The sequence below is a fragment of the Rutidosis leptorrhynchoides genome, chromosome 6 (assembly GCF_046630445.1).
Source record: "Rutidosis leptorrhynchoides isolate AG116_Rl617_1_P2 chromosome 6, CSIRO_AGI_Rlap_v1, whole genome shotgun sequence".
Lineage (NCBI taxonomy): Eukaryota > Viridiplantae > Streptophyta > Magnoliopsida > Asterales > Asteraceae > Rutidosis > Rutidosis leptorrhynchoides.
The window spans coordinates 24,309,034-24,333,803 of record NC_092338.1 but is presented as its reverse complement, the minus strand read 5'-3'; the positions used below and the strand labels follow the sequence as shown (position 1 = coordinate 24,333,803).

General features: G+C 37.0%; 2 protein-coding genes across 2 annotated transcripts; one reads left to right on the top strand and one right to left on the bottom strand.

Moving 5' to 3' along the window:
- Positions 1–20,805: 20,805 nt before the first annotated feature.
- On the top strand, positions 20,806–21,655 carry LOC139856023 (uncharacterized). Its single transcript, XM_071845260.1, has 2 exons — positions 20,806–21,293; positions 21,391–21,655. Exons 1-2 carry the CDS (start codon positions 20,837–20,839, stop codon positions 21,447–21,449), a joined length of 516 nt encoding a protein of 171 aa, XP_071701361.1. The 5' UTR covers positions 20,806–20,836; the 3' UTR covers positions 21,450–21,655.
- Positions 21,656–23,969: 2,314 nt separating this feature from the next.
- Positions 23,970–24,481, bottom strand: LOC139855505 (calcium-binding protein KRP1-like). The gene has a single exon (XM_071844733.1). It carries the CDS (start codon positions 24,421–24,423, stop codon positions 24,085–24,087), a length of 339 nt encoding a protein of 112 aa, XP_071700834.1. The 5' UTR covers positions 24,424–24,481; the 3' UTR covers positions 23,970–24,084.
- Positions 24,482–24,770: the final 289 nt, after the last annotated feature.

Genomic DNA, 24,770 nt, shown 5'->3' with positions numbered 1-24,770 from the left:
GAAGTAACACTGCGGGCTGTTTTGGGTTAGTTAATTAAAAATTATGATAAACTTTGATATAAAAGTTGTTCTTCTGGGAAAATAATTTCCCTTATGAACATGAAACTATATCCAAAAATCATGATTAAACTCAAACTGGAAGTATGTTTTCCAAAATGGTCATCTAGACGTCGTTCTTTCGACTGAAATGACTACCTTTACAAAAACGACTTGTAACCTGTATTTCCGACTATAAACTTATACTTTTTCTGTATAGATTCATAAACTTAAGTTCAATATGAAACCATATCAATTGGATTCACTGAAAACGGATTTAAAACGAAGAAGTTATGGGTAAAACAAGATTGGATATTTTTACTTGTTGTAGCTACGTGAAAATTGGTAACAAATCTATATTAATCATATCCTAGCTAACTTATATTTTATAATACATATATTCTAATATATTATGTAATCTTGGGATACCATAGACACGTATGCAAATGTTTTGACATATCATATCGACCCATATATATATATTATTTTGAATAACCATAGACACTCTATATGCAGTAATATTGGAGTTAGCTATACAGGGTTGAGGTTGATTCCAAAAATATATATACTTTGATTTGTGATCTAGCCTGATACGTGTATACACTGGGTCGTGGATTGGGTCAAGATAATATATATTAATTTATTTCTGTACATCTAACTCTGGACAACTAGTTGTAGGTTACAAACGAGGACAGCTGACTTAATAAACTTAAAACAATAAAATGTATTAAAAATATTGTAAATATATTTTGAACATACTTTGATATATATGTACATATTTGTTATAGGTTCGTGAATCGACCAGTGGCCAAGTCTTACTTCCCGACGAAGTAAAAATCTGTGAAAGTGAGTTATAGTCCCACTTTTAAAATCTAATATTTTTGGGATGAGAATACATGCAGCTTTATAAATGTTTTACAAAATAGACACAAGTACATGAAACTACTTTCTATGGTTGAACGATCGAAGCCGAATATGCCCCTTTTACTTGGTAACCTAAGAATTAGTAAACCAGTCTACTAATTGACGCGAATCCTAAAGATAGATCTATTGGGCCCAACAAACCCCATCCGTTGTAGCGGATGCTTTAGTACTTCGATGTTGTTTTATCATGTCCGATGGATGTCCCGGAATGATAGGGGATATTCTTATATGCATCTTGTTAATGTCGGTTACCAGGTGTTCAAACTATATGAATGATTTTTATCTCTATGTATGGGATGTGTGTTGAAATATGAAATCCTGTGGTCTATTATTATGATTTGATAATATATAGGTTAAACCTATAACTTACCAACATTTTTGTTGACGTTTTAAGCATGTTTATTCTCAGGTGATTATTAAGAGCTGCCGCTGTTGCATACTAAAATAAGGACATGATTTGGAGTCCATGCTTGTATGATATTATGTAAAAACTGCATTCAAGAAACTTATTTTTGATGTAATATATTCTTATTGTAAACCATTATGTAATGGTCGTGTGTAAACGGTATATTTTGGATTATCATTATTTTATAATCTACGTAATGCTTTTTAAACCTTTATAGATAAAATAAATGTTATGGTTGTTTTAAAAATGAATGCAGTCTTTGAAAAACGTCTCATATAGAGGTCAAAACCTCGCAACGAAATCAATTAATATGGAACGTTTATAATCAATATGAACGGGACATTTCACTTTGATCGTTCTACACGCGATAGTATAAGCTATTCAATCGTTTGAGGTATAATTTCAAACCCTAACTTTTCTAAATCTGAATTTTGTTCAATTACATAGTGTATTAGAGTCTAGTGCTCACTTAATAGTGTCTAGTGTCGTTATTTATCGTTTGATTGCGTAATTAACGTTGTATGTATGAGAAATGAATTTGTTTATTGATGATATGATTTAATTGACATGAAATCTGACTTTGTAATGTGTTTAAATAGAAATATATCTAAAAGTTATTAATTTTAGACTCCGATTTTGCGTGATTTCGTTACCGTATGCTTAAGTTGTGCTTAATCGAAGATTTGACTAAGTTTTGTGCGTAATCCGAATTTTATGAGTTGCATGCTTTGTGTTCTAGCTTATAAAAAGTGTACTACTGTATTCCTTATGAAAAGTTATGCAATTTAGACTTAATATTTGCGTCAAAAGTTTATGTAATGCTCCAGTTATGTGAAAACGAAGATTTGGTTTTTAAAGTGAGCTGAATCGTTTTTCAAAGTTACATAAAAATTGCTAGAGTGAATTAGGAATTGTTTGAGACTTTGATATTCTGTAATATGTTAGTTTAAGTGTTCCTTGATATGTTTCATTTGTATGTTAACTTGCGAGAACGTGATTTGCCATGAGATATGTGCTCGTCTTTTTGATGTGTCCGGTTGATGATTAAAAACTGATGAGTCTGTAAAGATTTGAAAATTTGTACAAATCAGATAAAGAAATGTTTCTGAATATTTTATCACTAAAATTTTGAGATGTTTTGAGATGACTCCAATTGTCTGTTCATCAAAATCTATTTTCTATATTTTATGAGAAATATTTCAAAACTGACGCGCGAGCAGAAATTGCTGTAATGAACAATGATTAGACCCCTTTTGACTTTTGACCTTTATTTATCGTATGAGGCTTTGTCTGGACTTTTTGGAATCAATTTTAAGTGTAGTTAAGATCTGGAATTGGTCATGATTTAATTATTTATGCGCTATGAGCTATAGTTGGATCTTTCTATGACGTTCGAAATTCTAAGACGTGCTTTAAGGTGCAAAAGTGCAATATGCTCAACTATGACATGAAAAGTGATACTTGACCTTGGTTTGACTTATTGATCATGTTTGCATGACCTACTGAGATGTTTGACTTTTGTTGACCACTTTGACCGAGTTGACTTTAGGGTTGACTTTGGTTGACTTGCTTGGATTAGTTGACTTTTGCTTGTTTATTGAGTCTGTCTGAGCAGTAGGACTTTGCATACACTATGGGTTGACATGATTTGACCTATAAGTGTATACTTAAGATGATTTACTTATTTAGATTACGTTGTTCAGTCGAGATTGTTCGACAACCGTACGTTTTGCTAAGAAATTACAAGTGCTTTTGCTAAGGTGAGTCTACAGTCCCTACTACATTTTTACAGGGATGAGATGCATGCTTTTTTTACAAATGTTTTACATGTTTGGCACAAGTAACTTACCAAGAATATACATATGAGTTCAGATCAAAAATCCCTTTGCTTGATTATGTTAGTTATTTTGTAAGCTCGACTTATAGGGACGGTACCGTTAGGTTTGACAAACCTCGCCTAAAACATAGCAGGCGTCTATTCTGTTCTTACTCGTACACTTGATCGGTGTAGCGCAATGTATAGGGTAAACTAAAGACGTGGGCTCGGCCTACGCAAAGGTTAAAGCTTTATAATCAAGTGCTCATGATAATGTATACTTTTCCAATGATATTTTCTAAGAAAATCTTGTGGCCTAACTTATGAAATGATTTACTAACCCTGTAGTTTCACTCAACGTTTTCGTTGACATTTTGCATGTTTCATCTCAGGTACTTAGAGGTAGTGCTTCCGCTTATCTGAAGTTATTATCCATATTTATTGTTTTCATTTCAAGAACAAACATTCGCATTTAAACTACTTTATTTCAAGATGTTTTGGGTTCATAGACCTTAGTTATTTATGTCAAACATTTTTCGGTTACATTTTCTTTAATAAATGACTTCGATCGATAATTAATGCGAATACTTTTCAGAAACGTCTCATATAGAGGGCGTGACCGCTAAACTGTGGTACCAGGAGTTAATATTCCGTTAGTGGATTCTGACGGGGTATTACATAAACCTTGTCCCAAAAAAAGGAAACGGTTTCCTCTGCAAGAAATACGGCGGATAAAGATCACACGCATGTGGACAATCATAAATGCTGCGAAACAGGTGTTGGTCCAGACAACCATGAAGCCCAATCTGGAGATAATATTGACGATACATTTGGGCCTAAGGTGGACAATCATAACTGCTGCTAATCATGTGTTGGGCCAGACAACCGTGAAGCCCAATCTGGAGATAATGTTGATGTTGCATTTGAGCCTGATGTTACAACTCATAAAAAGGTACATAATAGGCCTCCTAGAGTACATAACTGTGATGTTGGGTTTAATAAAATTAATATAGATCGTACAAAAAACAAAAATCCATATAGAAGTCATACCAATTGCGGTTCTGCAAAATCCATATCTGGGTGTGCTTCTCGTCGATGCTCCAAGTCTGGTGAGGTCTCCTTCTGCAATAATTTCTACTGAAGAACGATGCGTAACTACAGTGCATCATCAAGACTCATGAGATTCAAATCGATGGCAAGAAAAGGAATCAATTTAGACTCGATTAAACCTCTTAATTGCAAAAATTGTGCGAAAATCCTAAAATCCATAGGACAATGCTCTAAATCAAATCAATCAAAAGGAAGGTCTAATTCTATGCGACATCCGATTGATAATTTTGAAGTTAAAGAATTTGGTGAACAAATCGGGTTAAGGTGGCCTAACCTTTACCCACTGTAAGTCTCTTGTTTCTTTCTCGTTTACTTCTTGATATTTATGAAGATTATTTCACTAAACGTTCGCGGTTTGGGGGTTAAAGGGAAATTTGGTTGGGTAAAAAACATTTGCTTCAATGAGAAACCGGATATTATCGTGCTTCAAGAAACTAGATGCAGGTACCTAGAGGATCGATGGGTTTTTTCGCTTTGGGGTAATAGTGATTTCGGGTTTGTTCAAAAAGAGGTTGTCGGTAACTCGGGCGGTATGTTAATTATTTGGGACACAAGAAGTTTCACGATCTCAAGTGCATCATGTAATAGGTTCTTTTTAGCCATTCGAGGTTCATGGGTCGGCTCCGGGCATGAGTCAATAATCGTAAACGTTTATGGCCCTCATGATGACTCAAATAAAAAACTTATGTGGGATTCTTTAGATTCTATCATGATAGATGTTGACTCGCCTTGGTTGCTCTGCGATGATTTCAATGAGGTAAGGGAGCATTCAGATAGACTAAACTGTGTGTTCCACCAAAGGAGAGCTACTCGTTTTAATGATTTCATCGTAAGGAATAATTTGATTGAAATCCCGATCAATGGTAGAAAGTTTACGCGTATAAGTGATGATGGAACTAAATTCAGTAAACTAGATAGATTTCTAGTGTCGGACAAGTTCTTGAATCTATGGAATGACCTCTCGGTTATACCTCTAGAGCGTAGAGAATCGAACCATTCCCTTAATCTTAAGGGACAAAATCATGGACTATGGTCCTAAGCCTTTCAAAGTGTTTTGTGAATGGTTGAACATAGACGGTGTGGAGAGTATCATTCAAGATTCATGGGATAAACCTGTTACAAGTTATAGGCTGGATAGTAGGTTCAGAGATCGATTAAAGAATTTCAAATTTGTGCTTAAAGAATGGAGTTTCAAAGTCTTCGGGAATCTCGACAATGATATAAAAAGTCTCAAATTGAGGGCTGGCGAATGGGAGAAAAAGGTTGAGTTGGGATTATTGAATAATAGCGACAGATTAGAATGGTTAGAAGTGAGAAGGAGTTGGTTAGATAAGGAAGCGGTCAAATCAAACATGTTAAAACAAAAGGCTAGAATCCGATGGATCTTAGAAGGGGATGAAAACTCAAAATTCTTCCACTCATCTTTAAAACATAAATACAACAAGTGCAACATTCGTGGCCTTAATATAGATGGTTTATGGAACGAAAACCCACCTAATGTTAAGGCTGTTGTTCGAAATCACTTCCAGCAAATTTTCTGATCGAAAAATAATTTGAGGCCACACATTCCTAACTTGTTTTCTCCTGTTGGGTCTGATGGGCTTGATGAGTCTGTTGGCAGCAATAACCTTTCGAAAAGCGAAGCTGCGAATCTCGAACTTCCATTTAGTGAATCTGAAATTTGGGAAGCGATTAAGGAATGTGGAAGCACTAAAGTGCCGGGTCCCGACGGTTTCAATTTGAGCTTCTATAAAAAGTTTTGGGAAGTAATTAAAAAAGATTTAATGGATGCTATTCAAATGTTTTGGGAAAAGGGTGAATTCTCCAAAGGGTGTAATGCGTCCTTTATCACCCTAGTCCCGAAAAAAGGGATGCCACCTCCCTAAACGATTACTGACCAATTAGCTTGATTGGAAGCTACAATAAAATTGTTGCGAAACTACTTTCAAATAGGCTCGGGAGGGTTGTTCCGAAGCTTGTTGGGTACGAACAAAGTGCGTTTATGAAAGGTAGGAACATCTTAGATGGTGCCCTAATTGCAAATGAAACTCTCGACTTCTTAAAACACAAGCGTATCAAAAGTCTTATTTTCAAAGTTGATTTCGAGAGCGCATTCGATTGTTTAAGTTGGGAGTTTCTAACGAAAGTAATAGAATTCATGGGGTTCGGGGCAAAGTGGAGGAAGTGGATTCTCTCGTGTCTCAAATCGGCCTCCATCTCTGTTCTTGTTAATGGCTCTCCGACCACAGAATTTAGCCTGGAAATAGGAGTTCGACAATGTGACCCCCTTTCAACTTTTCTTTTTATCCTTGCAGCGGAAGGACTAAACGCCTTGACCAAGGCCACAGTTAGGTGCAGGTTGTTTACCGGAGTGGAAGTTGGTAAAGATAAGGTTTGCATTTCTCACTTGCAATATGCGAACGATAAAATTTTCTTCGGGAATTGGAGTGAGAAAAATCTCCGCAACCTCATGCTATTACTTAAGTGCTTCGAACAAACCTCAGGGCTTAAAGTAAATTATCGTAATAGCAACCTATAGGGGGTTGTGGTTGAAAAAGTGGGCGTGGAAAATTTAGCATCTCTCTTTGGATGCAATTCGGGAACGCTCCCTTTCATTTACCTTCGTCTTCCTATTGGAGCAAAAATGAAAACTTTTAATAGTTGGAAACCGGTAATTGATAAATTCGAGAAAAGACTTTAGGATTGGAAGGCTCGTTCGGTGTCATTTGGTAGACGTTTGACCCTTGTGAAATCTGTATTAAATAGTCTTCCGTTGTACTATTTCTCGCTCTTCCGTTGTACTATTTCTCGCTCTTTCGTGCCCCGCCATGTGTGTTAAAAAAACTTGAGTGGATGCATTGACTCCATTGGTGTTTCATTCAGTGGTTCTTTTTTCCAAAACATAGGTAACGAGGCTCCTACCTCCTTTTGGAACGAGAAATGGCTGGGCGACTTCACACTCAAATCTAGGTTTAATAGGCTGTTTCGTTTAGAGGCTAATTCAGACGCTACTGTTCGTGATATATTGGTATGTGATGGTTCGAATTGCGTGGGTATGTGGTGCTGGTCGAGGCCTCCTATGAGGCGTGCTGCATCTGAACTACTCGAGCTCAACAGGCTGCTGTTCTCGTCTTCAGTCAATCCTTCGAAGGAAGAAACTTGGCTTTGGCGGTGAGATAGTAATGGTGGTTTTACAACTAAAAACCTTGCAGTTCTGATCGATGAGAAGACGCTGAATGCAGGTACAAATGTCGTGAACACATTGCGCAATAATCTCATTCCCAAAAAAGTGAAAATGTTTGTGTGGAGAGCGAGGAAAAAATGTCTTCCGATGTTTGTAGAATTAGATAAACGAGGCATTGATCTTCACTCCATTAGTTTCCCCCTTTGTGACAACGAGGTGGAATCGGTGGAACATAGTCTTATAGGTTGTAAACATGCTTTTGATATTTGGAGCAAAGTCTTCGATTGGTGGAACATGAACCTGTATTCGACCTTAAGTGTAAATGAGATCTTTCTTGGTAATTCAAACACTCCGATGTCGACACTTGGAGCAAAAATATGGCAAGCGGTTATTTGGTCGTGTGGGTATCTCATCTGGAGGAAAAAAACCACAAAATTTTCAAACAAAAGTGTTGGAGTCCTCCTGTTGCGTTATGCGATATTCAAGTGTTATCATTCGAGTGGATCACGAAAAGGCAAAGCGAAGTCTAATGACTGACACACTTGGCTACATAATCCTGAAAGTGTCCTTACATAATCTCGTGCTTGTTTCGTTAGATTAACAACTTGTTAGTTAGCTCACTGTGCGAATTGTTTTCATGTACATTTGGTGGAGGTCTGCTTGATTTTTCTCTGCAGGCCCATTAATGTAATCTTGAGTTATATTAATAAAAATATCTTTGCCTTTAAAAAAAATATCTTTAAATATATAACGATACGTTAAATATGAATATTCAATCCGACAAGCCCCGTCGCATCGCGCGGACCACTTTTTCTAGTTAATAAGAATCATAACAATTATAATTAAATTTCTTTTAGGATTTCCTTAAAATGCTTTAAGTGCTTGTAACATTTTCAATAACCGTTATCAAAAAAGTAACATAATAACTACGTATAAGTTTTTAAAGCACATTAACAACAACTCTTAAAACTGTGATGAAAAAATGGGTGATATTTTCACTTATATATTCGATAAATCTACTTATATTATGCAGTGATAATTTGTACTCTACTAGTAGATAACGCATACTAAAATTATATATAGTGTGATGCCCCGTACAAAACCATCGTGTACGAATCATCAACAACAGGATCATTACAAGGTTAAGTACTATATGCTGTAATTAAAGAAGTTGTATTCACAATAAAAAGGTGATGTCATAACCGACATCAAATGTTTTACATTTCAAAAGCATGCTTCACTAAGTAGAAGCAAATAATAAGTGTATGTGACCACAACGGTCGTTACAAGTCATAGTTCAAAAGTACAAATGTTTGAATGCAAAATAAAGTAGTTCATGCGATGACATCTCTAAGCAGCGGGTGTCTACAGCACGACTAGTACACAGCGGAAGCTAACCTCAAGCACCTGAGAAAAACATGCTTTAAAACGTCAACACAAAGGTTGGTGAGCTATAGTTTAAGTATAACAGTATGTAAGGTAGGCCACGAGATTTCAGTGCTACAAAGAGCGTTTCAAAACAGTATGATAAAGTATATGTTAACCGTGGGCACTTGGTAACTAACTTAACGTTTATACCCCCTGAGAGTACACTTGGCAAGTGCGTATGTCTACGAAGTATTAAACACTCATTAAATGCTAGCGCGACTAGCCCGAGTGGGGATGTCAAACCCTATGGATCCATATCTAAGATTCGCGTTCCCCGGTTCAAAAACCAATGACTAAACGTTACCGAGCTAAAGGGAATGTTTATGCCGTTGTATAACCCACACATATATAAGTTTAAGTACTCGTGCCTAGTATGTAAAACATAAAATCCGCATGTATTCTCAGTTCCCAAAATAAGTTAAAGTAAAAGGGGAATGCTATAACTCACAATGATAATGTAGTCGTAAAGTCGGTTCGGAAAATGTGTGCAAGTAATCGGTCCTAAGGTCCTCAACCTAAGGCAAATAGTACTAAGTCAGTAAATCATCTTAATAGGTTTAAAAGTATGTAAATAAGGTCTTAAAGGTCATCATCATTCATCATCAAACAAAAGACGTAAAGTAAGTTTCGTTTATGAAAGTAGTTTACAACAAAGGCTGACTTTAGTCAGTCACCACGGCCTCTACCCTTACTGAATTAAGGTGAGACTAGTGGTCATGGCTCCGTGTATGAGTTCTTTAGTTGTGGTAAAATTTATAGAAGCAAAATCGTCTTGGTTTGACCGTGGCGACGGTCTAAGTGCGAGTAGGTCAGAAATTTCTGCACAACGTTAAAGGACATAGTGACGATCGGAGGGCCATAAATCCTAAACCGTAACTCGGATTAAGACGAGTCCTATATGAAAAGTTATCTACTCGAAAAGTTATATCTAAAAATCATGGTCTCAATAGCCCAGGTCTACTTTTCTGTTACAGAAATAGCAGGTCAGTAGGGTTTGGACAGAAACAGTAAGTTTAAGTGAGTTCCGGTGGTCTTGGTGCTTGATGTTCATCATGGTTCTCATCCTTGATGCATATAGCTTCAAGTGTACAACTCATTGATGTATCTACATCATCTTAACCAAGTCTTGACCATCATAACCCTAGTGCAAGTCTAAGACATGAAGCACAACTCACTTAAGAGTTGCATGTAGTTTGATGAACCAAAGTTACATCAAAGTCTTAGGTTTGACACTTACATGAACTTTAAAAGTTAATATTGAACTATAAACTTGAAAGTAAGCTAACTAATCAAGATCTTAAAATGTAGAACATAGTTCTTAGTTAGATCTTGAAGATCCAAGACTCAAAAGTCTAGATCAAGCATAAGTATACAAGGTTATATTTAAAGAAAACTTATTTGTATGTTCTTGAACTTTCAAGGTTAACTTTTAGTTCAAGATTAATGAGATCAAGACTAACTTGTAGTACTTGACCATTTAAACTAACTACATGAAATTAAAGTGCATAAAATGAAGAAGTAACTAAGTAAACATGTAATTAGTTTATGGTTTGTTCATACTTTAATGATTCAAACCAAAGTTTGATCTTTAAGAAAGTAAACTTTAAAGTTTACTAACATGACTTTCAAGTATGATTTGTAACACATGAACTTTCAATATTTTAAGAAAGTGTATGTAGAACATAACTAGTAAGTTAAGTTCTTGTGTGTTCTTGAAGATACAAGATAAAATGAAGAATCTAACTAGAAAGTTGATTCTTGTAACAAGTATGTAACAACAACAAGTAAGTAACAATAAACTTCAAGTAACTCAAACAATCAACCAAGTACAAGTAACAAACAACAATTGATGATGATGATGATGATGATGATGATGATGATGATGATGATGATTCTTGTAGCCAAGGCTACGGTTTTGATACAAGAAAGAAGGAAGAAACTTGAACATAATACTTACAAGTTAAGAGAAATAAGAGAGAAAATATTTGAGAGAAAAAGAGAGGTAAGTGTGTGTGTGTTTTGGAATGAGAGATATGTGAATGAATAAGTAAGCAAAATTGAAACAAAACACTCCATGAGGAGCACCTAAACCGACGGTTTAGGAGTGGGGGAGGGAGGATGGAGTTGTTTGTTGGTTACTAACATGAAAAGCTTACAATAGTTGGTTAAAAGATGTAGTTTCATGGGGATAAGTTGCTAACTAGATTATAAGAGTCTTAACCAAATAGTTACTCTTGTAAGTACTACTTACATGTAATATTGGGCTAGCTAAGTCCATTAAAATGATTAGGGTGGGCTTGTAAGCCCAAAGTCATAAGTCCATTTTACTAATAAAGCCCAAGTTCACTTAATTAACAATTTAATCCATTTAAAGCCCAAGTAACTAACTAATAGTCTTAGTTAATTAAAATGATTAATAAATTAATCATGAATATAAATAATACTCTAAAAATATTATTCGTGAAAGTTCCGGGTGTCACAAAGACGTTTCGGGCAATTAAAGTCAAGTTCGGGCAATAATGGCAACATGTAAATGTAATAACATACATTCGTTTAATCACACGTATTTATAATAATAATTATTAATAAATAAACGTTGGAAAATCCAGGGTCGTTACATTACCCACCTGTTAAAGAAAATTTCGTCCCGAAATTTAAGCTGAGGTAGATGGAGGAGTCGGGAAAAGGTGAGGATACTTCCGCATCAATTGATCCTCTCGCTCCCAAGTAAACTCAGGTCCTCGTTTGGCATTCCATCGTACTCGGACAATCGGAATCTTGTTGCGTTTCAAAGTTTTGATCTCACGATCCATAATCTCAACTGGTTCTTCCACAAAGTGGAGTTTGTCGTCAATCGTAAGTTCCTCAAGTGGTATGATAAGTTCAGGTGCAGCAAGACACTTCTTCAAGTTCGACACGTGGAAGGTAGGATGAACTGAGCTCAATTGTGCTGGTAGATCCAAACGGTAAGCAACGGGTCCAACACGTTCCAAGATTTCAAAAGGACCAATGTATCGTGGGTTTAAATTTCCACGTTTTCCAAAACGGATCACACCTTTCCAAGGTGCAACCTTTAACATTACACGGTCACCAACGTTGAATTCAAAGTCTTTACGTTTAAGATCGGCATAACTCTTTTGACGATCGAGGGCAGTCTTAAGTCTAGCTTGGATCTAAGCAATCTTCTCTGTGGTTTCATGGACTACCTCGGGTCCGGTGATTTGCCTTTCGCCTACTTCGGCCCAACAAATAGGAGATCGGCACTTACGGCCATACAATGCTTCAAAAGGTGCAGCATTAATGCTAGAGTGATAACTGTTGTTGTACGAGAATTCGGCTAGTGGCAAATGCCTTTCCCAGGCCTTTCCAAAATCAATGACGCATGCACGCAACATGTCTTCCAACGTCTGAATCGTTCGTTCACTTTGCCCGTCAGTCTGAGGATGATAAGCAGTACTCATATCGAGACGAGTTCCCATGGCTTCTTGCAAAGAACGCCAAAATCTAGAGGCAAAACGGGGATCGCGATCGGAGATGATCGATAAAGGTACACCATGACGAGATACAACCTCTTTAATGTAAAGTTGAGCAAGTCTTTCCATTGTATCAGTTTCCTTCATCGCTAGGAAATGCGCAGATTTGGTAAGGCGGTCGATAATAACCCAAATGGTATCGTATCTGCCCACCGTCTTCGGCAGCTTAGTAATGAAATCCATTGTTATCCGTTCCTACTTTCATTGTGGGATTTCTGGTTGTTGAAGTAAACCAGAAGGTCTCTGATGCTCGGCTTTAACCTTCGAGCAAGTCAAACACTTACCAACATAAGTCGCAACGTCCTTCTTAAGATTCGGCCACCAATACTGTTCTTTAAGGTCGTGGTACATTTTGCCCGCTCCAGGACGAATCGAATATCTCGATTTGTGTGCTTCATCAAGTATAAGGTTCTGTAGATCTCCATAAAGAGGTACCCAAATTCTTCCGGCATAACATCGGAGTCCAGACTCCCTAACCTCGAATCGAGAGACAAGTATGTTCAAATGTTCGTGAGATATGTTCTCCTCCTTGAGAGCCTCATCCTGGGCTACTCTGATCTGGCTGTTGAGGTTCGATTGGATGGTGATGTTCAGAGCCCTAACACGAAGAGGTGTCGTCCTCTCCTTACGGCTTAAAGCGTCAGCTACAACATTGGCCTTGCCAAGGTGATAACGGAGTTCACAATCGTAGTCGTTGAGCATCTCAATCCATCGACGCTGTCTCATATTCAGTTGCTTCTGATCAAAGATGTGCTGGAGGCTCTTGTGATCGGTGAAGATAGTGCTCTTAGTTCCATACAAATAGTGTCTCCACAATTTGAGCACAAAGACAACGGCTCCAAGTTCAAGATCATGAGTAGTGTAGTTCCGCTCGTGAATCTTCAATTGGCGAGAGGCATAGGAAATAACCTTTGATCGTTGCATCAGTACACAACCAAAACCACTCTTCGATGCATCACAATAAACAACAAAGTCGTCACTGCCCTCAGGAAGTGATAGGATAGGTGCGGTGGTTAACTTCTTCTTCAAAGTTTGAAATGCTGATTCGTGTGCGGGTTCCCAAATGAACTTCTTGCCCTTGTGAGTCAGCGCGGTCAAAGGACGCGCAATCAGTGAAAATCCTTCAATGAACCTTCGGTAGTAACCGACGAGACCTAGGAATTGGCGAATATACGTCGAAGTAGTGGGGATTTCCCACTTGCTGATAGCTTCAATCTTAGCGGGGTCAACCTTGATACCCTGGTCGCTCACAACATGACCCAGAAATTGAACTTCCTTCAACCAAAATTCACACTTGGAGAATTTGGCGTAAAGTTGTTCTTGTCTCAAGAGTTCAAGTACTAGTCGGAGGTGTTGCTCATGTTCTTCTTCGCTCTTAGAGTAGATGAGGATATCATCTATGAAGACGATGACAAACTTGTCCAAGTACGGCTTGCAGACACGATTCATGAGGTCCATAAATATGGCAGGTGAGTTGGTCAACCCGAATGGCCTCACAAGAAACTCATAATGACCATAACGAGTTCTGAACGCAGTTTTCATCACGTCGCTTTCCTTCACCCTCAACTGGTGATAACTGGATCGCAAATCGATCTTTGAGTAAACGCTCGATCCTTGCAGTTGATCAAAAAGATCGTCAATTCGTGGAAGAGGATACCGATTCTTGATTGTCAATTTGTTGAGCTCACGGTAGTCTATACACATACGGAAGGATCCATCCTTCTTCTTCACAAACAACACAGGTGCGCCCCAAGGCGTGAAGCTTGGTTGGATAAATCCTCGATCATGTAGTTTTTATAGTTGGCTCTGTAATTCTTGCATCTCGGAAGGTGCGAGTCTATAAGGTGCGCGAGCTACAGGTGCAGCTCCTGGCATTAAATCAATCTGAAACTCTACGGCTCTCTGCGGTGGCAATCCAGGCAACTCCTCTGGGAAGACATCAGAAAATTCGTTCACAATTCGAACGTCGTTCACTCTTTTCACCTCAGTTTCTACCGCTTTCACATGTGCTAGGACAGCAAAACGTCCCTTCTTCATGATCTTTTGCGCTTTCACGCAACTAATGAGGTTCAGTTTCGAGGTACATCTCTCTCCGTAGATAACCAGTGGTTCGCCATCTCCTTGTGGTATGCGAAGTGCTTTACCTCCACAGATAATATCGGCCTTTATCTTGCTCAACCAATCCATACCAACGATCACGTCAAAACTCCCCAGTTTGATAGGTATCAAATCAATTTCGAAATCTACACCAGCTATATTGATAATAGCTCCTCGACTAATGTGGTCAACTTTTTCAAGTTTACCGTTGGCGACCTCGACAAGCATACTATCTTTTAACGGGACTAATGACCAATTAATCTTATCGCAAAAATGTCTACATACATAACTTCTACCCGTACCAGTATCAAACAAGACAGAAGCTAAAAGATTGTTGATTGTGAATATACCTGTCACCAAGTCAGGGTTATCGTGTGCATCCCTTGCATTAACATTAAAAGCACGTCCACGGGGTGGTCCGCCGTCTTTTTGCTTGTTTGGGCACGCATTTCTGAAATGGCCTGTCTGCCCGCATTCGTAACACTTCTTCGGCCCGTTGGTGTTCGGCTTCCCATTCATTGTGGTGACCTTGCAGTCTTTTCCAACATGCCCAGACCGTTGGCACTTCTCGCATACAACATTGCAATACCCAGTGTGGTGTTTGTAGTACCGTTTGCATTGTGGTAAGGTTCCTTTGTAGTTCGGGTTGGAGTTGGTGTTGTTGTTGGGATTAGGGTTTCCACCGTTGTTGTGCCTCTTGGCGGGGGTCTGATCGTAGGTTCTCCCCCTGTTGTTGTGGTGGTTGTTGTTGTTGTTGTTATTATCCAACTTTCGCTTTTCGCTACTACCAGCTTCAAACTTAGCCTTCTCTGGCTCATCGATGAGAATCTGATTCATGAGGGTATGCGCCATGCGCATTGCTTCGGGAACATTCAGTGGTTTGGACGAGGTGACGTTACCCTTGATGCTCTTAGGGAGTCCCCAGAAGTACCTTTCCATTCGTTTAAATTCCGGGGTGACCATTGTCGGACACATGAGAGCTAGTTCCAAAAATCTCCTGTTGTAACCATCAAGGTCGTTCCCAACGGCCTTTAACTGCATAAATTCGATTTCCATCTTCTAGATTTCGATTCTCGGACAATACTCATTAATCATTGCCGCTTTGAATTCCTCCCATGGCGTAGCATACGCCTCATCAATGCTTTTCGCTTGAGCTAACGTGTTCCACCACGTTAGCGCGCCGTCAGATAGCGTGCACGAAGCAAACTTGGTCTTGTTATCCTCCGAACAGTTGCTAACTCGGAATACTGATTCAAGTTTCTCGAACCATCTGGTGAGACCAACCGGTCCCTCGGTTCCACTAAAGTTATGCGGTTTGCAGCTCTGGAATTCCTTGTAAGTACACCCATTTCGAACGGGTGGGATAACTGGTGGTGGTGGCGGTGGAGCTTGGAGGTTTCTTTCTGCTAGGGCTGCGGCTACACGTTCTTGGATCATCTCTTCAATTTGAGCAGCAGTAGGTGTGGATCGACCGTTAGCCATGATGTTCTAAACAAAAATTTTGACTCAAGTCAAAATCCAGTATTCAATATGTAATAATACATTATATAGTAACCAACATGGAATCAAAACATCACATGTTATTAAATAAAGCATCTAGGTACAAATACCACAGAATCATCGTACAGTAATGTAAATAGAACATCGTGCAAGAATTAAATAACGCGAAGTTCCATTCATTTATAATAATAAGTTTCATACATCTGAATAAGTCCGTACAATACATGAGTAATACAATAAACTACAACTAGATTACATCATGAAATCTAATACAAAAGTCCTACGGTGAAGGTGGGTGTAGGATGTCTAAAACCTGAGCCATCTGCTCCTCGAGCTTAGTAACCCGAGCTCGGAGAATCTCCACCTCCCTTGTCAATTCCTCGACAGTGGGAGCTGGTGGGGCAGGCGGTACTGGTGGTGCAGGTGGGGCCGGTGGAGCGGATGGTGCTGGTGGAGCGGGTGGTGCTGGTGGAGCGGGTGGTGCAGACCGCACGAAGCGGGGTGCAGATGTCCCGGCTCCAGAAATAGTCAGCACGTAACGAGGTGCCTTACGTATCTGTGGGTTGGCAGGGTATGGCACAAGCCATTCACGAGCAGTAACCCTACGACGCCGACCAAATGCGTCAGTGAAAGCACGACCTCCATTCACCCCTGGAATGATGGTGCCATCAGGACGGTACCGCTTCTTCGGCGGGGTGGAGGGTGCCTGAATAGGTATATCAGCAGGGTCCTCGTCGTCACTGGAGTCTGATGAAGAATCATCTGATGAAGAATCGGCGGATGATGAGTCATCCGAATCATGCGGTGGTGGTACGGGTGGCTGAACTGGCAGTCCGAAGGCGGCCAACATCTGTCTGTGTCTGCCTGGCGGAATCGGCACTAAACGTCCGTCGGGAGTGCGTCGGCAAGGCGTGCGCATATGGTTACGAAATGGCCCTTCCCCGAACTCTGCGGGAATCTCAATCCCACCGATGCGGGGCTGTGACCCCGAGGGTCCGGGAGCAGACGGAGTTGGAATCTCCGTAGGGCTCACGTGTCCATCGGAAGTAGCCACTGGTGCAGGCGGCTGGCTGCTAGTCCCGGAAGATGAAGCGCCGGGGTCACTCGTGCGTATCGGGATCGGTGGATCGGTAACAGTGGTAGGTGGAGTAGCTGAAGAGTCTAAACTGCCCAAAACGCTAGCAGGTGGTACATCCGACATCTGAACAAGGAAAAATAAATTTTCCATGTCAGTAAGTCATAAGCAAGCACGTATTAGGCCAACAGTTTAAATCATGTATAACAATAAGTAGCATGGCAATAACCGCAAATTGTACGAAGGTAGCATGCAATTGAAAGCAAGTAATAGCATGCAGTAGTGAAATCATGTAGTAGCATACGGCATATAGCAGTAATAGTAAGCAGCAGCATGCAGTAAGTTCAGTGAAAACACGTAAACTAGCAAGTTGTAGATTAGTCCTATTAGTGAATCCTACTCGGGTCGGTCTTAGACTCACTAATGCAACCTAATTCCCTACAACCAATGCTCTGATACCAAATGTGATGCCCCGTACAAAACCATCGTGTACGAATCATCAACAACAGGATCATTACAAGGTTAAGTACTATATGCTGTAATTAAATAAGTTGCATTCACGATAAAAAGGTGATGTCATAACCGACATCAAATGTTTTACATTTCAAAAGCATGCTTCACTAAGTAGAAGCAAATAATAAGTGTATGTGACCACAACGGTCGTTACAAGTCATAGTTCAAAAGTACGAATGTTTGAATGCAAAATAAAGTAGTTCATGCGATGACATCTCTAAGCAGCGGGTGTCTACAGTACGACTAGAACACAGCGGAAGCTAACCTCAAGCACCTGAGAAAAACATGCTTTAAAACGTCAACACAAAGGTTGGTGAGCTATAGTTTAAGTATAACAGTATGTAAGGTAGGCCACGAGATTTCAGTGCTACAAAGAGCGTTTCAAAACAGTATGATAAAGTATAGGTTAACCGTGGGCACTTGGTAACTAACTTAACGTTTATACCCCCTGAAAGTACACTTGGCAAGTGCGTATGTCTACGAATTATTAAACACTCGTTAAATGCTAGCGCGACTAGCCCGAGTGGGGATGTCAAACCCTATGGATCCATATCTAAGATTCGCGTTCACCGGTTCAAAAACCAATGACTAAACGTTACCGAGCTAAAGGGAATGTTTATGCCGTTGTATAACCCACACATATATAAGTTTAAGTACTCGTGCTTAGTATGTAAAACATAAAATCCGCATGTATTCTCAGTTCCCAAAATAAGTTAAAGTAAAAGGGGAATGCTATAACTCACAATGATAATGTAGTCGTAAAGTCGGTTCGGAAAATGTGTGCAAGTAATCGGTCCGAAGGTCCTCAACCTAAGGCAAATAGTACTAAGTCAGTAAATCGTCTTAATAGGTTTAAAAGTATGTAAATAAGGTCTTAAAGGTCATCATCATTCATCATCAAACAAAAGACGTAAAGTAAGTTTCGTTTATGAAAGTAGTTTACAACAAAGGCTGACTTTAGTCAGTCACCACGGCCTCTACCCTTACTGAATTAAGGTGAGACCAGTGGTCATGGCTCCGTCTATGAGTTCTTTAGTTGTGGTAAAATTTACAGAAGCAAAATCGTCTTGGTTTGACCGTGGCGACGGTCTAAGTGCGAGTAGGTCAGAAATTTCTGCACAACGTTAAAGGACATAGTGACGATCGGAGGGCCATAAATCCTAAACCGTAACTCGGATTAAGACGAGTCCTATATGAAAAGTTATCTACTAGAAAATTTCTATCTAAAAATCACAGTCTCAATAGCCCAGGTCTACTGTTCTGTTACAGAAATAGCAGGTCAGTAGGGTTTGGACAGAAACAGTAAGTTTAAGTGAGTTCCGGTGGTCTTGGTGCTTGATGTTCATCATGGTTCTCATCCTTGATGCATATAGCTTCAAGTGTACAACTCATTGATGTATCTACATCATCTTAACCAAGTCTTGACCATCATAACCCTAGTGCAAGTCTAAGACATGAAGCACAACTCACTTAAGAGTTGCATGTAGTTTGATGAACCAAAGTTACATCAAAGTCTTAGGTTTAACACTTACATGAACTTTAAAAGTTAATATTGAACTATAAACTTGAAAGTAAGCTAACTAATCAAGATCTTAAAATGTAGAACATAGTTCTTAGTTAGATCTTGAAGATCCAAGACTCAAAAGTCTAGATCAAGCATAAGTATACAAGGTTATATTTAAAGAAACTTATTTGTATGTTCTTGAACTTTCAAGGTTAACTTTTAGTTCAAGATTAATGAGATCAAGACTAACTTGTAGTACTTGACCATTTAAACTAACTACATGAAATTAAAGTGCATAAAATGAAGAAGTAACTAAGTAAACATGTAATTAGTTCATGGTTTGTTAATACTTTAAAGATTCAAACCAAAGTTTGATCTTTAAGAAAGTAAACTTTAAAGTTTAATAACATGACTTTCAAGTATGATTTGTAACACATGAACTTGCAATCTTTTAAGAAAGTGTATGTAGAACATAACTAGTAAGTTAAGTTCTTGTGTGTTCTTGAAGATACAAGATAAAATGAAGAATCTAACTAGAAAGTTGATTCTTGTAACAAGTATGTAACAACAACAAGTAAGTAACAATAAACTTCAAGTAACTCAAACAATCAACCAAGTACAAGTAACAAACAACAATTGACGATGATGATGATGATTCTTGTAGCCAAGGCTACGGTTTTGATACAAGAAAGAAGGAAGAAACTTGAACATAATACTTACAAGTTAAGAGAAATAAGAGAGAAAATGTTTGAGAGAAAAAGAGAGGTAAGTGTGTGTGTGTGTTTTGGAATGAGAGATATGTGAATGAATAAGTAAGCAAAATTGAAACAAAACACTCCATGAGGAGCACCTAAACCGACGGTTTAGGAGTGGGGGAGGGAGGATGGAGTTGTTTGTTGGTTATTAACATGAAAAGCTTACAAAAGTTGGTTAAAAGATGTAGTTTCATGGGGATAAGTTGCTAACTAGATTCTAAGATCCTTAACCAACTAGTTACTCTTGTAAGTACTACTTACATGTAATATTGGGCTAGCTAAGTCCATTAAAATGATTAGGGTGGGCTTGTAAGCCCAAAGTCATAAGTCCATTTTACTAATAAAGCCCAAGTTCACTTAATTAACAATTTAATCCATTTAAAGCCCAAGTAACTAACTAATAGTCTTAGTTAATTAAAATGATTAATAAATTAATCATGAATGTAAATAATACTCTAAAAATATTATTCGTGAAAGTTCCGGGTGTCACAAAGACGTTTCGGGCAATTAAAGTCAAGTTCGGGCAATAATGGCAACATGTAAATGTAATAACATACATTCGTTTAATCACACGTATTAATAATAATAATTATTAATAAATAAACGTTGAAAAATCCAGGGTCGTTACATATAGCCAATTAAATTTATCGTCTTCCTTAAAACAAAATACAACCTCGAGAAGTGGCTTGGTGGTAAGATGTTTGAAAAGTTTCAAAGGGACTCATTTAGGGGTTTGCCTTTCAAAAAAACAAAAAACAAAATCCTTATAATTAACATTATTAATAATAATTATAAATTAAAATTAATTAATGTATAAAAAAAGTAAGATGTGATATGCAATCAATCAAAGGGCATAATAGTAAAATCAGAAATCAGCCTTTAAAACCCATGTTCCCACACTTGGCCCTAAACACACACAAAAAACCCTTGGATCCACATCTCTCTGATTTTAACAATGTCAATTTTACGGCAAAACAAGAACACACAAAAAACTCTGAAACATGTTTTATTTCTTCTGATTTTTGTTTCATATTCACACTCACAATCCGTAACGGAATCTTCGATTCACGATCTTCTGAAAAGCAAAGGGTTACCAGTCGGATTGTTTCCAAAAGAAGTCGAATCGTTCACTTTGTACGATACAGGTCTTCTAGAAGTTTTCTTAAGGGGCCCATGTTTAACGAAATTCGATACGATGGCGTTTTATGAAAGTACTGTTAGAGCTAATTTAACATATGGTAGTTTAACTGGTGTTGAAGGTTTATCACAAGAAGAATTATTTTTATGGTTGCCGGTTAAAGATATTATTGTTGATGATCCTAAATCTGGACTTATTTTGTTTGATATTGGATTAGCTCATAAACAGCTTTCACTTTCATTGTTTGAAGATCCACCTGATTGTAAATCTCAAGGTACATCTTTTTTTATTTCACATTTTTATTTTTAATTATTATTTTTAAATATATTTTGAATCTCAAAGGGCTAATTTTGCGTTGATTTTGAATGTAGGTGATGTGAATGTGGAGAAGAAATCTAGAAAGGAGATGGGATTTGATGCTCAAATGTAGGAGTTAACTTCGCCACCAAATTAAAAAACATCTTTTACTTTTTATTTTTAATTTTGAATTTTGATGCGCTAATTTAGCTTTAATTTTCCTAAAAATGTCTCTTTAGATAGGGAGATTGTACCAATGTAAATTTTGAAATCTTCTTCTCTAATCAATTAGTAGTATTTTAAATTAAATGGAGTATTACTTTTTGTTTTTAGGTTTTACACGGAGTATTAGTAGAACTTTTACAATCTAAGACGGAGTAATAATTTGTAATTTCTAATCTTACATAATAAAAATAAAAATAAATAAAAATACATACAATACAATTACAATACAATAATAATATATGGATTAATATGGAGAAATGGATACATTGATTAAAATTAAAAATATAAATATAATTTGAGTGATTGATGCCAGCAAGAAGTTGATTGGGACACACAGACTTCACGGGTGTCTTTTGAATCATACTAGTGGGGCCAAGTAACTTTTGTAGCGGTTTATGAACTGGTTTTGTGGCTTTATACACCGGTTCAAACTATTATTATTTCCACTAGATTACTTTTTGTGTTATTTTATTAATGAGTATCGAATTTAATTAAAATTATCAAAATTGCTTTTTCGGATAGGGTGAAAACAAAAGTTGGAACCTCTGTAAAGCAATATCTAATCAGAACTTAAATAATCTTGTTATTTAAGTACTACTAACTCTGCCACATTACAAGATTCACTTACTTTTAGTACTCCGTATATAGTTTTTGAAAAATTCACCAATTTCTCTAAAATAACCTCTTTGATTGATTAAAATAAAAATGGAGCTCTCAAAATAATAATTGTGATAAGACGAAAAGAGTGTTGTTCAAACAGATTTTTGAAACTTTTGTTAAATACTTGACTTTTAATTAATACTCTCTTTGTACCATATTTTTTTATTGTTTCAAATTAGGTCCACAAATTTATAAACATAATGAGATAAATTTGTACAATACTCTCTTTGTACAATACTTTGCATTTTTAATGTACCCATGTAAGCTAAAAAATCTTTGTCATCGGTGTACCTGATATCAAGTATAAATGCGCAACAAAATAGTTGTGACAAATGAGAGTATTCGATATCACCATTTAAATTTTTTTTTTTTTTTGTTTTTTTTTGTTTTTTGTTTTTTTTGATGAAAAGCAAGCTATATTATCATATATATATATATTTACACCTTTTCTACTCAAATTTAATACTGTTCAAGTTTTTTTTTATTCAAAAATACGGAGTATTAGATTTTGTACATGTTTAGACCATTCTTCTAGGAATCTTGATGGGTTTGGGTGGATCTGGCCTAATAGCCTTTTATTATATAGTGAATTTTGTAGTAAATGATATGCAACTTTAATACTTATATATTTGTTACGGAGTACGAAAGATGAGCATGTAAAATATTGAATATCTTTAGCAATGCTAACCATTACATTACATTACAATCTTCTTGAATTGTCGATAATTAATTATTAAAAGAAGCCCAAATTGATAAACTACAAAATAGCCCAAATACAATGCTCATAATATCAACAAAGAAGCCCAAGTTGATCCAACTTTATCCATCAGGACCAAAAGCTGCCACTGGGCCTTTAAGTCAAAACAAACACCACACCACAGGGTATAACAAAGATATGGCGCCAGTTTCTACTTTCAACCCACTGATTAAATTTGTAAGAATCAGTGGCCCATTTTTTTAATTTCTTTTGGCCCATTTAACATACTTTCAACATATTTCTGTTGAACGAATTTCTAGGTGTATACACGGACCACGGTATGAAATACGATGAAATAGAAATATCGAATATTTTACTTCCAAATGATTTTTTATTTTATTTTTAAAGTAAAGTAATTTTATTAATTATGGCATAATGTACAACATTGTGAAGTACCTGCGAGAGCATGATTAGTTGAATAATAACACATAAATTCATTTTTTATATGATTAATAATGAAGACGTTTTTTTTTTTTTTTATTTACTAAAATAACGATAACATAAATCAAATCTTTTCATCAATCGATGAAGAAGACGAACAAATATACAATCGAACCAAACACAGACCAAGGCTCGAAAGCAGTTCCCAAATACTAAACAAAGAGCCTAAACTAACTAAACCTGATCCTTGAGTAACCGTAACACTAAAACGAACACTAATCACAATCAGAAACAAGAACCATTACAAAATTCAGACGTTCAAACAATTATCCGACAACCGCTTTACCTTTACCTTTCCGAGGTATTTGTTCGTACAAAGTATTTATGAATTCAAATCGTGTTTGAAAATTCGCAAATTATGATTTCTTGAAATTTCACCTAACAAATCAAAAGATTATGGATCCATCTTAAGTATATCAAAGTTAATACAAAATATATTTATGCACAAAATGTATCGTATACATATTGATTTATGTATATACCAACAGAAGTATCCCGCAGTATCTAGCATTTAAAGATTTATAAATCATAAAAATAACTTAAAAAAAAAGTAAAAAGAAGGCAAGGGCATGATCAACAAATATTCTGTATAAAATCCATTGTTAGAAACAAACAATAAATAAATGGAAAAGTATACAACACAAGTTAATGATTTGAGTATCAGAAATCAAAAATAATGATTAAATTACTTTTCTAAAGCTTGTTCCAACAAAAACTCAGATTGGTCCATCAAATCGGGACTTAATCTAAACATAAGAACGCAAAATTCCATCTGATTAAGCGCACCATCTCCATCATAATCACCTTCTTTCAACATACTCATTAAATCACCATCACTCAAATCTTGTAACCCTAATAACGAAGCATTCTTCTTTAAACTATCGAAAGTGATGACGTTTTTTTCTCGATCCATCAGCAACATAAATCCGTTACACATTTCTTCAATTAATCCGTTGCCGCCTAATTTATCCGCCATCAGTGGTAAGTAATCATGAAATTGAGGTTGTTGAGTATTAGTTGCCATTGATAAAACACAAAAATATTACTTATTTGATATTGAATTGAGTTGAATTGAATTGATATAAATGAAAGAAATAGTATATATATATATATATATATATATATATATATATATATATATATATATATATATATATATATATATATATATATATATAATAGAGGTTTCGGGAAGGGCAAGAGAAGTCATTAGATGACAGCGAGTTTAATTCGTGTAATTTTAGTTTCCACGAAGGTCCGATTTTGTGGTTTATATTTATTTTTGTTTTTTGTAAAGTGTTGAGGAAGGTGAACGGTGTCGTTTCGTATGAGGAAGAATGGTGGCAACGACGTAACAGGATGGTCCCCTGT

Coding starts and splice junctions, on each gene's coding strand:
- LOC139856023 (XM_071845260.1), top strand. CDS start 20,837: ATGTCAATTTTACGGCAAAACAAGAACACACAAAAAACTCTGAAACAT. Junction 21,294..21,390: donor ACCTGATTGTAAATCTCAAG/GTACATCTTTTT, acceptor TTTTGAATGTAG/GTGATGTGAATGTGGAGAAG.
- LOC139855505 (XM_071844733.1), bottom strand. CDS start 24,423: ATGGCAACTAATACTCAACAACCTCAATTTCATGATTACTTACCACTG.